Source organism: Alternaria atra, assembly GCF_907166805.1.
Source record: "Alternaria atra isolate CS162 genome assembly, contig: 29, whole genome shotgun sequence".
Taxonomy (NCBI): domain Eukaryota; kingdom Fungi; phylum Ascomycota; class Dothideomycetes; order Pleosporales; family Pleosporaceae; genus Alternaria; species Alternaria atra.
Window position 1 is genome coordinate 930,156 of NW_025091327.1, and position 15,822 is coordinate 945,977.

General features: G+C 53.4%; 4 protein-coding genes across 4 annotated transcripts; 2 read left to right on the forward strand and 2 right to left on the reverse strand.

The window, feature by feature from the left end:
* Window positions 1–299: 299 nt before the first annotated feature.
* ALTATR162_LOCUS8606 (uncharacterized protein) lies at window positions 300–2,108 on the reverse strand (the record flags this gene model as incomplete). The annotated part of the gene is made up of 3 exons (XM_043316239.1): window positions 300–887; window positions 940–1,504; window positions 1,555–2,108. 3 exons carry the CDS (start codon window positions 2,106–2,108, stop codon window positions 300–302), a joined length of 1,707 nt encoding a protein of 568 aa, XP_043172174.1.
* Window positions 2,109–3,466: 1,358 nt separating this feature from the next.
* On the reverse strand, window positions 3,467–4,553 carry ALTATR162_LOCUS8607 (uncharacterized protein; the record flags this gene model as incomplete). Its single annotated transcript, XM_043316240.1, has 2 exons — window positions 3,467–3,498; window positions 3,551–4,553. The coding sequence occupies 2 exons, from the start codon at window positions 4,551–4,553 to the stop codon at window positions 3,467–3,469; spliced, it is 1,035 nt and encodes a 344-aa protein (XP_043172175.1).
* Window positions 4,554–5,478: 925 nt separating this feature from the next.
* On the forward strand, window positions 5,479–9,174 carry ALTATR162_LOCUS8608 (uncharacterized protein; the record flags this gene model as incomplete). The annotated part of the gene is made up of 2 exons (XM_043316241.1): window positions 5,479–5,525; window positions 5,577–9,174. 2 exons carry the CDS (start codon window positions 5,479–5,481, stop codon window positions 9,172–9,174), a joined length of 3,645 nt encoding a protein of 1,214 aa, XP_043172176.1.
* A 915-nt stretch (window positions 9,175–10,089) lies between these two features.
* Window positions 10,090–15,699, forward strand: ALTATR162_LOCUS8609 (uncharacterized protein; the record flags this gene model as incomplete). Its single annotated transcript, XM_043316242.1, has 1 exon — window positions 10,090–15,699. One exon carries the CDS (start codon window positions 10,090–10,092, stop codon window positions 15,697–15,699), a length of 5,610 nt encoding a protein of 1,869 aa, XP_043172177.1.
* Window positions 15,700–15,822: the final 123 nt, after the last annotated feature.

The following is a 15,822-nucleotide window of genomic DNA, read 5'->3' on the forward strand; positions in this document are numbered from 1 at the left end:
ATCTAGCCCTACAACCAAAGAAGATTTGGTCTGCTACATGCCAAATAAGATGTATAGAAGAAGAAAAAATGCGTGTTCGCAAATGCGCAAAGGGGTATATATGGTCGCGAAGATACAAACCCGCCAATGCAGCAAGAATAGAAGAATGGATCCATATCGGCGTCGGCGTCCGTTATAACGCCACGCTGTGAAATGATAATAAAGATAATGATGCCCAAAAAGACGCCGGTTTCTTAACGATAACGTGGAATCGGAGACAGGATATGCGCAGAGATTCTAGAGGAAAATCTGTCGTCACTTCATGCCGCGGTCTTGACGTACTGAGCCAGCAAACTTGCTTCGGGTATGGAGATGGTATAGTCTGCTTTGCCAGATGGCCAGTCCTCGTGTTCAAGTTCTGCCGTCAGAGTCGTGTTGTGTTGCGCTTCCCAGTCTCGCCGCCACATCTCAAATTTGAGATCCCACCTTTGCAACAGCCTCTTTCTTCTTACGTTGATAACTGCATCAAGCTTCTCCAATTCTTTCTGATATTCAGCCTCTTTCCTAGCTTTCTCTCTTTCGTGGTCTACACCCAATTGCTGTAACTCTGCTTCCTGGGCCTCTATTCTTCGTTCTGTGTCCAGTTCTTGCCTTGCACGTAAGACGTTGATCGCGCTTGCATGTTTCTTCGGGAGGTCTTGTTGGATCAGTCTTTGGCGATCCAACTTTTTGAAGTCTTCCTCTGACACGGTATGCGCGCGCTCTTGGTCGTTTTTTGTACTCAGACAGTAAGCCTCGATATACTTCAAAGCTGTCGCTACATTCTGTGTTTCCTGAGCTTGCGCTTTCAGAAGGTCATGTTCAGCGAGCAGTTGTCGCTCCTCTAACCGCTCGAGATCCTCGTTGTGCTATGCAGGTTGAGTCAGCTGTTAGTCGTACGATCGTTTGATCTACCCATACCTTTTCAACTCGCTCCTCCCTCGCAATTCTATATTGCGCTTCTAACAGCACCATTGTGCACCGATGGTACGTTGACAAGGCTTTTCTTTGGTTGCACTCGAACGAGGAAACACGTTCAAACTGCTCCTTCTGTTGTGTCCTGAAACTCTTGAAAGCCTCATTTGCCAATGCTGATTCAATACTGATCGCTTCATGCCGGATGCGCCTGGCTTGGAGTTGTGGCAAGGTGGGAGGTTTTTCTGAAAGGAGAAGATTCTTGATTGGATGTGGTGGGTCGGCAGTTGATATTGCAATTTCGCAATAGCCAGAGTCGCGGAGTGCAGTGTCGGAGAGGTCGGCAGTATTGTTCATGGCATGATTAGTCTCTTTTGTCTGAACGCTCTCCAACACCGAGCGCGGTATTAGGCTTCCACAGCAATCAGGCGCTACATGTGAGCCTTTCCTCGATGCCTCCTGTATATGCGCCCGGATATCGTAGTCAGACAACATGTGACCGCATGCCAGCTTTACGCCTCGAGGCTTGCTGTGGTGTCCGTGGTGCGAGGCCGGCGTTGTGCAAGTACTACTGGAAAGGCTTTAGTAAGTAGGCTTCATAATCCACTGCCCATGACATACCCCGAATCTCTTCGAAACATGGAAAAGATGGCTGAGCTGCGTTTCTTCCGTGCTTGTGCCTGCCATGACGATGCTGAATTAGAGACGAGAGAAGGTGTGATGGACAATGTCGATGATTGTCTTGACTCGAAGTTAGACTCGGGACGTTCTGTACCCTTTTGAGAGTTTTCGACGATTGATGCAGCCCGTCGAAGTGTTGGGGGTACCCTCTTGGTGGTTGAGCCGTCGCTAGAGAATAGATGGTCTCTTGATGTCCGGGAAGGCGCCGACGTGAAGCTTGTTGACTGTGTTTCTTGAGAGTGAATTGACCTGGAACTCCTCTGGTCGCTGTCCAACGTCATAGTCGAGATTGCGCGTGAGATAGTTTCTGGCGGGGGTACGAAGCGATAAGGATCGGGGACACCGGACTCGCGAGCAAGCAGCGCTAACTCAGCGTCGAGATGGTCTTCATTTTGATCTATGGGTAGGCCCAAGGCCTCGGAGAGATACACAGTATCGTCGAATATGGGAGCCGTGCCGAGGGCAACAGTTTCGTCCCATATGCGGTCGGGCATTGCGCCGGAGCGCGCATGCACTTGCCTCTCGGGTGATGTCAAGAGTTCGCTACCAAGACATGCAGGCGGCAGCGTCAGGGTTGTCTCTGTTTGCGCAGGGCAGAGGCGTCAGAGGTGGGAGGGCCACACAATCTTGGGCGACTAACGGAGGTGTGCAGCAGATACACAGCGGATCAGGTGTCGAGGACGCAAGTCAGTGTGAGAGTGTGGTTGACATACGGATAGAAGGAGAGGGCGCTAGCGGGATAGAAGACGCCCACACGCCCACTCTGCAGCAAGGGGATCATCTGCTGATGCTGCATTCATCCTGCCGCTTGCATGCCATGCCACTCGCCAAACATCAATATGACATCTGTTCAAGGCCGCTAATGGGTTCGCGCCCGTCAAACTAACGCAGCTATCCGGCCGACGTCGCGCCGTTCTTTTCGTCATGTCGCACTTCCCAGGTGTCGTGCCGCCAATACGGCGACCTAGTGACGATCTAACAACCGTTGATATCATTCCGCCTGTCTTGGAGATGCGGGTGCATGGTTCGGCGCCTGTCAACCGACCTTTGACGACTCGTAGCGGTGTAGCCGGAGTACTTTCCCGAGCTTACCAAGTGATTGACGTATAGCTTCGGCATTGCAGCTTAGCTCCCACCAGTTCCGATGTCAAGACTGGTCGCGCTGACATTCAAACTAGTGGTGGGCGTCGGAGACATCCTTGACTAACCGGTAATGAATACTTTCTTTGCGACGTTGGTGACACAGCGCAAGGTCAATCCACAGTAAGAAGCCACCAGATGTGGACAACCGTGCAATTCAGTTTCATCCCACAGTCGATCGCCGTGATCGATGACGAAGGTGGTGACATAAGTTTGCGCATGCTCAGAATGAGCAAACATGTATGCATTTGTCACAACGGTCAAGTGAGGATATGTTTGAGTTTATACAATAGTAGTCATTGTCTATTTCTGGCTTCCTGATGATGGTACTACCGATCTAAGCGACTACCGACCCGCATGCTGTACATATGCAGCCAAGGCATGCAAGTCAAGATCGGATAGTGCACAGACATAGATCGGGCTACTGGACACATAGACCCCCACACTCGGAACGAAAAGTCTCGAGATGTTGCACGTGAAAGATAAATAAGCTTCATTAATAGTGACTCAACCGGCCTGCTCATGACGTAATGGTGTTCATGGGAGCGTAGGTACAAAAGGAACAAACAACAAAAAAAGTATAGATACAAGTGAAGAAGTGAGCAGCGTCTTACACAACTGCTGCTCTCCCAGTACGATGCCAGACCGAGCTGGTGATGATGCCTCTTGTCTTCCTGAACGCCGGAATATGCCGTAACAATGAAGTGCAGATCTATCCAGAAATGAGTACCCAAAGTAAAAAGACTGCACCACGTTAGCTGTTCATTCACGCATTGAAGGTTGGGGGTATACGTACAAATCATTAGCACACCAAACATCTTTGCGACAAGCCATCTGTTGCCCTGTACACGGCTCCAGTACTTCATCAGCTCGCGTTGGGCACCCTCTACATTGTCTACGACATCTTCGGTGTTGGCGTCGATGCGCTGGATCTGCTCTCCTTGTTCCGACACCATCTGAGCGAGCTGGCTGAATATGCCTCCTAGCTCTTGGATAGTAGACTCTATCGACTCGATTGCCCGCCCTCTCTCTTGGATGTATGCGTTTTGGGGCTGGGCCTCTTCCATCAGCAGCAATTGTGCGTCCGATTGCGGTCCACCCCGTGTCAGAGCCGACGATCCGGAAGGCTCGAGCGAGAGTAGGTCTTGCTGCACTGCGTTGGTACTCCGACCAAAACCTCCCGGTGATCGACCTCGCTGGGGTGTTTGGTATAGTGGAGAATCAGTCCTGCCTGGCTCGAGGTTGCTGTGGGACTGCTGGGCAGCCGTTGATAGGAATTGTTCTGTACGCGACCGCGATGCCTGCATGTTCTTTGTTCGCACTTCCAAAACATCCTTGAAGTTCATTCCCACGTTCTGTAGTTTGTCTTTGAGCAGTCCCACGACATTGCTGTTGTGCTCTCCTTCCTGATCCACGCCGGGTTTCGACTTGGGGTGTTGCCTCGAGTTCATCTGTTGCAGCGCTTGCACCTGGCCTGACAGGGCAGTCATGTCCTGCTTGATGACAAACGTGAGCTCGTCAAACTCGACTGGCCGATCGTCAAAAAGGGTCTTGCGCTTCGCCAGCTGTGAAAGGCGCTCGAGTTTCTGCATGGTGCTCGCAACACCACGCGCGACATCTGCCGCATTACGCGCAAACTCGGAGCGTTGACGCCGCGGGTTGGCATTTGCCTGTGCCTTCTCTTGCTGTGTGAGGAGCGACTGCCGTTGCGCGCCCGTCTTGGATTGTGCCTGCCGTCGCTGAGCCTGTGCGAGAATGGAGCGGAACTCCTCGGTGCGGTCCTGTATCGATACGGCCATGGTGATGATTTGTTGTCGTGTGTGGGGTCGGAAAAGGGGAGGCGCACACCACCTGTCGGCAGAACAGCGAGGCGATGCGGATGCGGTCGAGGGGTGAAAGTTGCACCGGGGGAGAAGATGGGTATGCGCTCAGTTGCTGAAGTGGTCAAGCTACGTCTCTCGTAGTGTCAAGGCAGCAATGGCGAGGCTAAATGGTGTTGTGATGCGACGCGGAAGTCCGTCCGTTTGCGTGGCGTAGGGGAAATGACTGCCTTCACTAGTTTTCGCTCTAGCGCTGGATGAGGTATTCGGGACGCAGACGTGCGCGTGGGTGAATCGAGGTTTTCCTGGGGGGTCGAACAGCAAAACGTGGAATATGTTGAGGGTTGAGGCTTGGGCTGGGGTGAATTGGGGAACATCAACGTGGTTAGTTCCTAGGGCGGCCCATGTCCCAACTTAGGGCTGTCGCCTGCGCCACACCTGACGGGGCCGCAGTCCAATAGTGGCGCTGGCCTTTGAGCCGTAGAGCCGTCAAGCCGCGCGGAGAAGTCGTGCTGTTAGAGGGATTAATGGCTTGCATCTTCACTGTATTTACTCTTACTCTTCCACTCTTCTCAACTCTACCCTGGTCGAGTGATTCTTCGTCTCATTTCTGGTCGGGCCTTTCGCACGCGCAGCAGGTGACGTTATCCCGGAAGCTTGGATCGAGTCCCTCCCGCCTTGCTCCAGCCACTCTGTCTATCACCACCACTCCGGCTGTCAACCACCTCCTCAGCGCTGCAATCGCGCACTACCTAGCCAGCTCTTTTGTCGCAGAGCTCGCCTCTGTAGACATCCTCTCGTTTCCCTAGATTGCATGCGCTGTAGGATATAGGTGGTTTTGGGCTTGGCCCCAGTAGAGCTAGAGTGGTGTGCATATCCTATACCCCGAGTATACTACTCCATCATGTCCGGCCCTTTCCGCTTCCAGGCTGAGGAAGCCCGTTCACCACTGTAGGTGGCAACCGTACATGGAGCATGCATTCATAGACTGACTCGTGTTAGCGACCGGAGCGCGTCGCCCTTCTCCGCAGGCCAGCCCGTGTCATTCAAGACTAACGTCAATCGTGCCAAAACGAAGAAATGGGTGCAGGCTAAGAAGAATGCCTATGATGGTGATGATTGGGGCGGCTACGACGAGTACGATGAATACGGCGTCAACCAGGAGCCGCAGCAGCCACAAGCACCGGCGCAGCGATACTACGCTCAGCGTACAGAGCAGCCATCGCGCAGCTTCACCGACCCTTCCCAGCAGGCACCTCTCGCAAGAGGCCGAAGAAATTCCTTCGAGCATGGCGAGGAACAGCGGGCCTTCTCCTCAACGATACCACACCCCCAGCATGGTCATGGTCAACAATATGAAGAGCCACGAGTACAGACAAGCGGCGGTGGATTTGACCAGGGCTACGACACCAACGATAGAGGGGACTTCAGCCCTTCCGCGATGCCCCCGCCCCTTCAGACACGCATCTCGCAGGTCCCTGCCGACTTCACTCCACCCATCAACACGCAGTTCCCCCCTCGCAAGAGCAGCATAGGTCAAGGAGACATGCCAATGCCTACTTCCCCACGATCACGGCAGGGCAGTCAGTCCGACAAGTCGCTACCCTTTATCAGACCAGCGGACATCTACAAGCGGCATGAAGAGGAGCGGCAACGTGCTTCACTAGACTCATCGCGACCAAGCCTGGACTCTCTTTCCTCCCCAACACGGGACAATATAACATCTCCTCAAGAGGGCGGAAGATCGCTGCAGCCCATGGAAACTGTCGCTGAGCGCAAGAGCGAGTATTTTCTGCCTGGTTGTGATGCAGCAGCCCCGCACTACGACAAACAGCAATCCCAGCAAGACCGATCCCTCGTGTCACCGCAGGATGACCAGGGCCTACGGTCCGTTGTCGACCAAGCATTCACTCGCGCTGATGAAAACCGCTCGGTTCCGCCAACGCCCATATCGAACGATAACGATTCCAGTTCGGACCTCTTGAGAAGCAATACTGGCAGTACTTCCGGAATCAGCCCAATCATGAGCCGTGTACCCAGCTCTGCAGCATCAGCGCTGAGGAACCGTAACCAAGCAGAAGGTAATACACCCGTTATTGCAGAAGAGCCTAGTGAAATTACGACGCCCATCACCCAGCCAACATCCGCGAACGTTATCGAGCCAATGCACCACGTCCCACGGAAACCTTCGCCAGGTCACAATCGCAACTTCTCAAACTCTTCCATACCGCGCAGCGGTCTCGCTACGCCCACACGTGGTGACAGTCCTGCCCGTTCGCCTGTCTTAGCACCGAGCAGGGACGTGCCCGAGCCAGAATCCGCTCTTGTTACGACGGAAAGCAATGAGACATCCGACGCAATGCAAGGCGGTCTCCAAGGCCCATCCCCTGCGTATGCTACCCGTGAGGCAGACATCGCCACTGCCGCGAGAAATGGCCCAGACAGTGGTGCAGCTGAACTCGGTGCAGCAGAGCTCCGGTCACAAGACACCTTCCTAGAGTCGCACAATGCGCAAAGCCCCGTCGATGATGTTTTGCCGCGCGATCGCTCTGAGTCTCCAAGCAAAGGTCGTGTACAGGCTTTGGCAGGTAAATTTGGAGAGGTAGCTTCGTCAAGACGTGGCTCCACACAATCCAATCGCTCGAGGAACAGTGTTCAGTCTTGGGAACGGAGCAACGACAACTCTCGTGCGGGGTCTCCAACAAAAGCTAGTCATTCAAGACACAGCAGTCCTGTCAAAGAGTTTCGTCCTCATCTTCCAGGCCAGTGGGAATCATACGCGACCACGGCTATGACACCCTCAGATCACGGTGAGCAGGATCGTGGATTGAGCCTCGACACCAATGGGCCGGACTCACTCAACAACTCTGAACTTACGCCAACAACGGCCAAGCATCCAGTCGCTGGGGTGTCTTCAGCCGAGGCGGAAACTTCTGATCCGCTTGCTGCGCTTAAAGATGCTGGAGCCGCCATGGTCCATTCTATTCGCACGACTTTAGGAGCCGATGATGATACATCCGAAACTCAACAGCAGCCGGGTCGTCGTACCGATCATGGAAACATTTATCTCCCTAGACCCCTTCAGTTGGACCGTACGGTCACTAGTAGCTCAAGTGTACCACCGACCCCTCCCGCGAAGGATACACCGGAATCAGAATTCCCACCACCCCCGCCTCTGAAAGAGAGATCCTTACAGCCCTTCACGAGTCAACCTAAGCGACCAAGTCTTGACCCACAGTTGAGTACCGACCCCTCAGCTGAAGACCAGGAAAGCGATCGTCTGCGCAAGGAGATTGTTGCAAGTCTCAGCCCGTTCAAGGCTCCTGCATCGCCAGCTAGTGAATCTAACCGAGCCTCACTCCAGCCCGTTAGTCCAGGCGGAAACCGTGCTAGCTCTATCCTGCCCAGTGAGTATGATACCTACTGGGCAGAAGAAGACCGCGCTTCTCCTCAGTCTTCACAAGTCACTGAGCGACACCATCAAGAGAAGCCATCGGGAAAGAGGGTATCTTTCCTACCACAGTCTGAGGAACCGACTAAACCCGTGATTCTCAACCGATTCAGCTGGGAAGGGAGCAACTCGCAACTGCAAACACCAGACGAGCAAGCACAAGGCGGACCCACGGCAGAGCCTACAAAAGCATCACCAGTAGCCGCAATTTCTCCTCCTCCTGCTGAGCGAGTTGCAGATCAGGAACGTCAGGAGTCGTCTGAACCTCTTCCTGACTCATACTTCGGTCCTGATCATACTTTCACGGTCACCAAACCGGATCCTATTAGTGACACTGATATGCCGCCGCAACCTTCTTCTCCGCCCCTTGATTCTGCACGCTCACTTACTAGTCCAATCACCAGCCCTACCCGAGAGGGAACACGCTCGCCGGGACTCCATGTTGTCAACACAGAGCTCAACCCCGAAGCCGTAGATCTCCCTCCGCGCTTCAGTGCGGAACACGAGCCACCCCCAGAACCCAAAGAGCCAGAATTGAATGAAAAACAACAGCTGGAGCAGCCCACGCAACATCCCGCCATTGTGCCTCCCAATGAGGATCCAACGACCTCTACTGCTGTGCAGGACTTTTCACCAAAGTCGCCAACCACGGACAAGCCCCTAGGCGCTCGAGAAATTGCAACACTGGCTACAGCTGCCGAGCGAATTGACGCCTACAATGCAACACGAGAGTATTGGGCGAAATATGATCATGGTCTCAATGACTGGCTGCGCTCTGCGCTCGAAGCGAACCCTGATCTGGCCATTCAAAGCTACCCCGTACAGCGAGCCCCTACAAGTTCGGCGCGTCATAGGCATACCGGCTCTCTGGCCCTATTTGGCAAGCTGGGGGGATCAAGTACCCACGATGTGAGCAGCGAACAGCATAACAATGCTAGTGTACCAGTCCCCGCGAGCTCAAGCTCTCCCACCACCGGTGCACCCTCTACCTCAGGATTCGGCGGGCGAATCGCAAATCAGCAGATGCAGCTCAAGGGCAAGGACTTACTTCACACCGCCAATGTACTAGGTGGGAAGGGCATGACGAGCGCTAAAGGATTGTTTGCGAAAGGCAAGAGTCGCTTCGGCCGCGAAAAGGTAGACAAATGATCTCTCCTATTCCTTTTCTTTATATGGCATGCGACGGGAATGCCACTACAGCTTCTTTCTTTGGCTTATGGACTACGGCGGGTGATTAAATGGAATCGTATGGACATCAAATGTGGCGTTTATGACCTTGTTTTGGGCGTTTTCATTCTTTTGCCATTAACGATCGTAGTCCTCGCCGGTAGCCCCATAATCATCTGAACGTAATTTCAAGTTTGGATCCAATACGGCTCGGCTTCTCTACAGTAGTGCTTTTTGCTGATGTGATGCGTGAATCAGGCTTCTCATGTCCGGGCCGACTCCGCGCCTTCTTCCCGCGAAGCCTCCGAAGAGCCCGAGCTTGTGACACGAAGATCAAGAGCGTCGACAGGAATGCATTTGATACGTTCTTTGACGGAGAAGGAGAAGGAAAAGAAGGAGGAAGCCCCAAATGAAGAAAAGAAGAAGCGTCGATTCTCGTTCTCGTCACAGCTCCGCCGTGCTAGTCGCTCTAGAAGCAGACCGAGCAGTGTTGCGTTACCGAGAGATACCCCATCGGTCTTTAGTTCGACCCCTAAGACCTCGCCTCCCCGTGAGCTCCACCACTATCTGATGGGCGAACGTAGACCGCATTCTTTCCATGCGCCAGACTCTTGGGTCGGCACCCCACCAACCGCGCTTAACGAGTACTTTGTTGCTACACCGCCGCGTCGAAGCTCTTCACAACCACGTTTGGGTATATTGCCCTCTCCAGCAAAGAGCGCTTTTTCAACCCAGGATAGGGATACGGGGGATTACGTCCCTCCTGTTCCACCCATCCCAGATGAGGTTGCTATCAAGCATTATCGACGCAGATCCAGTCAGGATAGTGCTAGCCATCGGATACTACAATCTAATGTTCGGCACTCAGCACCTCCAATCGTGCTTGATAGGCACTCAATGCCAGCAGCGGTTCCGAGGGATCCAAACAATCACGAACATCACCCAGTATTTGCAGAGGATGATCCTCCATCTAGTGCACAAGAAAGAGCTGATGACTATAAGATATTGCTCCGTGCTCCAGAGGGATCTTTCCAACCAGATCTGCCTACAGCCGAGTCTGGTGACCTCCAACGTGATGGCTTCCAGTTCGGCTTCAATGAGGGGGCATCGAAGAGGGTTAAGCATGACAGTATTGATGATGACGATCAGCCACCGCAATTGAACCATGATCCACCTCCAGCGTCTTCGCAGCTTGATCTACAACAACGGTTCATATACATCAACAAGGACATGGATGTAAGCGATGAGGATAGCGATAGGGACCCTGTTCGTGGAAGAGGATTAGCTCCGTTGCCAACGTCGGATACGAAACAGAAAGCTGATAGTATCAGTCCAGTGCTACCCCCTGTAGGGACATCTGCTGGTGTTGCGTCGAACAAGAATGACAGCGCGGTGGGTGTTAAGCATGACGAAGAAATGTGTGGAGCTGGAATCATCAGATACGAGGACACACCTTTTGTTCTGATCCGACAGCAGCCAGACGACGTCGTTACAACTGAACGGTCATCTACAGATACCATCAGCGCCCTAGTCTCTCGAGAAAACCCTCAGGAGTCCGCAAAGCACTCGTCGTTCGAGCCTGAAGACAGACCATCCCCTTATGGGAACTCGCCAATCCCCTCACAACGCAGGGCCAATGAGCTTCCAAGCGCAGAGCGACAAATCGGATATGGGAATCGCGCTTCTTATGTTGAATCACCTACACTTGGTCTTCTTGATAGTACCTTTCGTACTGGCAAAGTTCGACGTATAGCCTCGTTCGAGGCTGAGGTAGTTACTACGCGTGATGCAACACCGACCTCAGATGCATCTTTTGATGTCAAAGATGAACAGATGACGTCGAAGGTTGAGAAGGCAGATGCAGAACGTGCTTTTAGTCCCGTGTGGTTTGCCAAGAATGGTTTGCAGCTGCCCAACACAAACACACGGAGTCTCGGGGATGCAGACGAAAGGGCGCAAGTCCGTGCAACGACATTTGCACAGGAACGAGACGAAAACGCAAGGAGTCTACCAAACCCCAGCTCAGAGGCCATCGGCGAGATTGCAGCCCCAGCCCAGCAACAAATATGGGGACATGGGGTGACTTCGCTTAGCGACACCCTTGCGGGGGCCAATGCTGCAGCTGCTGACAGCGACACCTCGACGCGCCGCGTCTCTACGCCGCCTTCTCAAGGCGTCGACGCCGTTGAAGAACATTCCGCATCTGCTTCAGTTGATATATCATGGGACCACAGATATCCCACCACTGAACCGCGCGTTGTTACAGGCGACTCTGATAAGATGAGGGATGAAAGGGACTGCGTAACGCCCGTCGCGCAGGTTCCGCGCATCACCCAGAATAGCACCGAGACACCCAAGGCTGAAGAACTGCACAACGAGAATTCTCATCCCGCCATGTCGAATGGCTACTTCCATGGTCAGGCTAATTTTCCGGACTTCAAACACCAAGCACAGCAACTGCAGGTCTCAAACAATACTACAATAGCTCCAGAGCGATCAAGGTCTATGCTCTCGCAAATATCAGCCATGGTGTCCGACGACGGGAACAATCCATATTCTCAGACATCTACCGGAAGATCTACTCCGTCTACTATTCGTCGCATGCAGCCGGATTCTACCATGAAGCCTTCAGCGGCTCCACCACAGATCCCTGAGGAGGTTCTGACGTCGTATGGCGGAGACGATGACTTTGATCTTTATGCAGACCACAACGGAATCGTCAAGGATGTGCAAGACACGAGTGGCCGACCTTTGCGACTTGCAGATCTCCAGGTACCAGGAGCAACTCCGCAATCACAGCCATCAAGACCTTCAACCTCCGACACTGGGACTGCACCAGCAGCTCGTGATGGAGACCGACCAAGATATAGCTTTGAAAGGCCAATGAGTTTCATCTCAGGACCTGAAGACCAGGATGGCAAACCTCAAGATCAGATCAACCAGGCCGCATCTTCAAATGCAATGCAGGTGCCTCCAATTCCTGAGCAGCATCGATATCAACCGCAGCAGTCACGACAGACGGAGACAGTGTACTCAATGAATCCACCAGCAAGCATGATTCCGCCATCCGATCATATCGCATCACGGTACCAACCAATGCCTGCATCAGGCCCAAGTCCGTCGAAGAACATTTTTCAGGCTGTCAAGTCAATCGATCCTAGTAACAAGATGACCCAGGCGACTATCGGCTCTTGGCGTCCTTCAGGTGAACCAGTTTCCCAACAAGTACTTTCCGAGAATCCTAATGTCAGCCATCAACCACCACAGACTAGTCAACCTCCGGATCGTGTATTGCATGAGCCGCAAGGGAGACAGATGGTTTTAGGGCAGTCGGTTCCGCAGAGCAACCTGGATCGCCCACAGGAGCAGACGGAATACCACGAGGCTCAGACACATACTCAGGCCAATGGACCAAGGAATCAATTTGAACTTCATCAACAAATGGTGCAGCGGCAAGCGCAATACCCTCAAGAACACGATGCGGAGTTTCGCCCGCCTGCTACTTCTTCGCATTCGTCCGCTGAACAAACACCAAGACAACAAGCGAAGCCATCGTCGAAACCTAGACTTTCATCAATGTTCAAGAGCCTTGGCGGGAAAGCTCAACCAAATCCTCAGCTTCCGTCAAGCGCTGGCAACACAGTCATCCACTCAGATTCCAAGCCACTGCCGCCGAATCCTAACTATGGTGGTCCGGTCCAATCTGTAAGGGATAGATTTACGCGCTCGAGAGAGGCGTCCGCAGAGAGGCTCGTCGAACAGCCAAGGTCTTTCGTGCCACCTAACCGTCCAAGTATGGGTCAACGACCGCAGTTTATTCAGACCCCATTAACAACACCTTCGACTGGCTCGAATTCTGATCCAAGGGAGCCCATAATATCTGCATCCCCGAATGGTTTTCCATCCCAGCAGCCACCGTCAATGCCCAACACTCAGGTTCAACCTCATCAAGTGCCCCAATCAGGAACACCAGAAAAGGGTAAGAAAAAGAGGTTTTCTGCATTTGGAGCTTTGTTCAATCGAGGTGCGAGCGGTGATGGATCGGCCACGAAATACAAGCTGTCGAAAGAAGGGAAAAGGGCACAAAAGACCCAACAAAACACCGCTGTCCCTATTGCTCAACCTCTTGCTTCTCAATGGGTACCCCAACAGCAGCCATACAAGCCACAGCAGTCCGGTCTGGCATACTATCCTCCTGGACAACTTCCGCCTCACACTGTGCAGAATGGACCGCCCATGGGTCTAAAGCTAGGGCCGTCTCAACCAGCACCGAACATGCATCTCCAAGGTCCACCTCAGCAATACCAGCAAGCGCAACAAGGTCCACCGCAGCGGAAGTCGATCTCTAGTACGCGTCCAGAGGAAGGCTCTGCATTTCTCAAGACAAAGCAGCTAGCGATGGAACACCAAGCTCGGCAGAGCAGTTTGCAGTCGCATCAAGCTCATAATCCCAATCCCGGAACTGTAGCACAGTCATCCAGTACGTCGTCTGAAAACGATCCTTCACATATGCGTGATCCAAGTTCAGGACCCCCTCCTGGAGGGTATTACAACCCTCATACTGAGCAAGCTTCTGTCGAACGTGGAGCCTATGCGGTTTCTTTAGCCGCACGACAAGAGGCAGAGCAGCGTCGACATCAGGAGACACCTCAACAGGGATCTTATGTAGTACCACAGACTGATCGACAACACGACAGGCAGCAATCTGGGCACGGGCAGAATGTTTACAGAGACACTCAATATGCGCAGCATGGGCCATCTTCAAGGCAAATTGCCCACCAGGCCTGGCTAGCGCAACGTGAGCAACATGCATACGGACATGACAGATCATGGCCGAATGACGATGCACGAGTCCAGCAACTACGCCAGCAACAGCAGGGCCAAAACATGGAATCCTGGCAATCGGACGATACCCGGCCTGTTCCCTACCACAACGCGTCCGATCCAAGACCTCATCATCCTTCTCAGGATGCTGTTCCTATCACTCCGCCTGCCGTTTCTCCTATGCAAGAACCTAGATATGAAGCACCTCCAATACCTGCCGCGTATCATCCTGTATCTGGGGCCTTCATATCGCCAATTGATCGACAGCAGCGGCCGTTGCTAGGTCAATTTGATCGTCGAGATTCTGAACCCAGGATGCAAGCAGTGTCACCGCAAATATCTGCACAGTCTCTGGCGCCTCACAACGGTCGATCGCACTCAGATGCAAGCACCATGTCTCTTGTATCGCCAATATCGAACTCACCAGCCTTACCTAATTCCTCTCCAGCTCCTGGCGCACAGCGGTATCAAAAGCCAAGGATGAGCAGTATTTCAGAAGTGCATCAGCAAGACCGTCCATGGCATCTCAGCTTTCCAGAGGGTGCTACTGAACAAGAAATTGTTCGAGCACGCCAAGGACAATACATGCAAGAGCGCTTCACCGCGCAGCAACAGCAACAAGCTGAGAGAGCTGCCGGGTCGCCGTCGCCTTGTGCGTCGCCCGAACAGACTACGCCAACGACTACGCCCCCACATGCTCAAGCACAAGGCGGTGGTTTCAGAGAACTGCTACCCCGAAGCTCCTCACAACCCTATACGGACTTGCAGGTTGCACAGTCTAGTCATGATCTGCAGCCCATAGTCCGTCGTGATGCGACTCCTGTACAGCCCACGCCGATACATCCTGGACAATCTCCGCCACCCGCAGCATACCCTCTGCCTATGTCGCCTGACCCTATGGTGCTTAGTAGCCCTGTGAATCCTACCGCAAGTGGTTTGCCTCCACCTCCACCCCCGAAGGTCGCCCATAGTCCTGTACGGCCTGGGTTTGGCAGTACCCAACCGTTCTCATTCGAGGAGCAGCGACAGCACTTCCATAACCCATCGCCGCGAGGTGATGGATATACTTCGCAACCAAGAACCGCGCCACAGTATGATGAGCAAGTACCAGACGAAGCTCCTCCATTGTACGATGGTCCCGGTGTGCCTAACGACGGAATGAACAAGAGTCGTCCCGAAGCACTCCGGCCACCCAACATCATGACGGATACGGATTATGAATCACGCGGCAGACAATCTGGATCTCGACCACGTCAACCATCGATTGGTATCCTACAGCATCCACAACCCGCCTCGATGGCTGCGTCACCCCAACGCACATCACCGGACATGGGCGCCGAGTCTCTGCGCCGCCAGCTCCTGCAGCAAGAGAACCTCGCACACATGGAACGCGTCCAGCGCGAACAAGAGCAACGCGAAAGGCAAGAACGCGACAGGCAAGAACGTGAGGCTGCAAGGGCAAGAGCCAGAGAGCTTGAACGCAGCGCATCTGGTGGTGGACAGGTCCCCAGCCTCAGGAGCGTCGGTGGTAGCACTACTGGGGGCCCTCCAGGCTGGGAGAGACGCGGAAGTCACAGCAGACCGGTATTTGAGTTGCCTGCCGTCGATGATGACGAGCCCACTATGAAGGCGACTAGCTACCCTGGACAGGAGTGGGTACCGCCCATGTGGGATGGCGACTGAGTCTCCAATTTCTGATTGGTCTTTTGCTTTGTTCCCAATGACCTCAGCTGTATTCCCACTATTTGTTATGATTTATATTAATATTTCCTTGGGAGCGATAGGGTCTCGTTTTTTTTCCTGTTC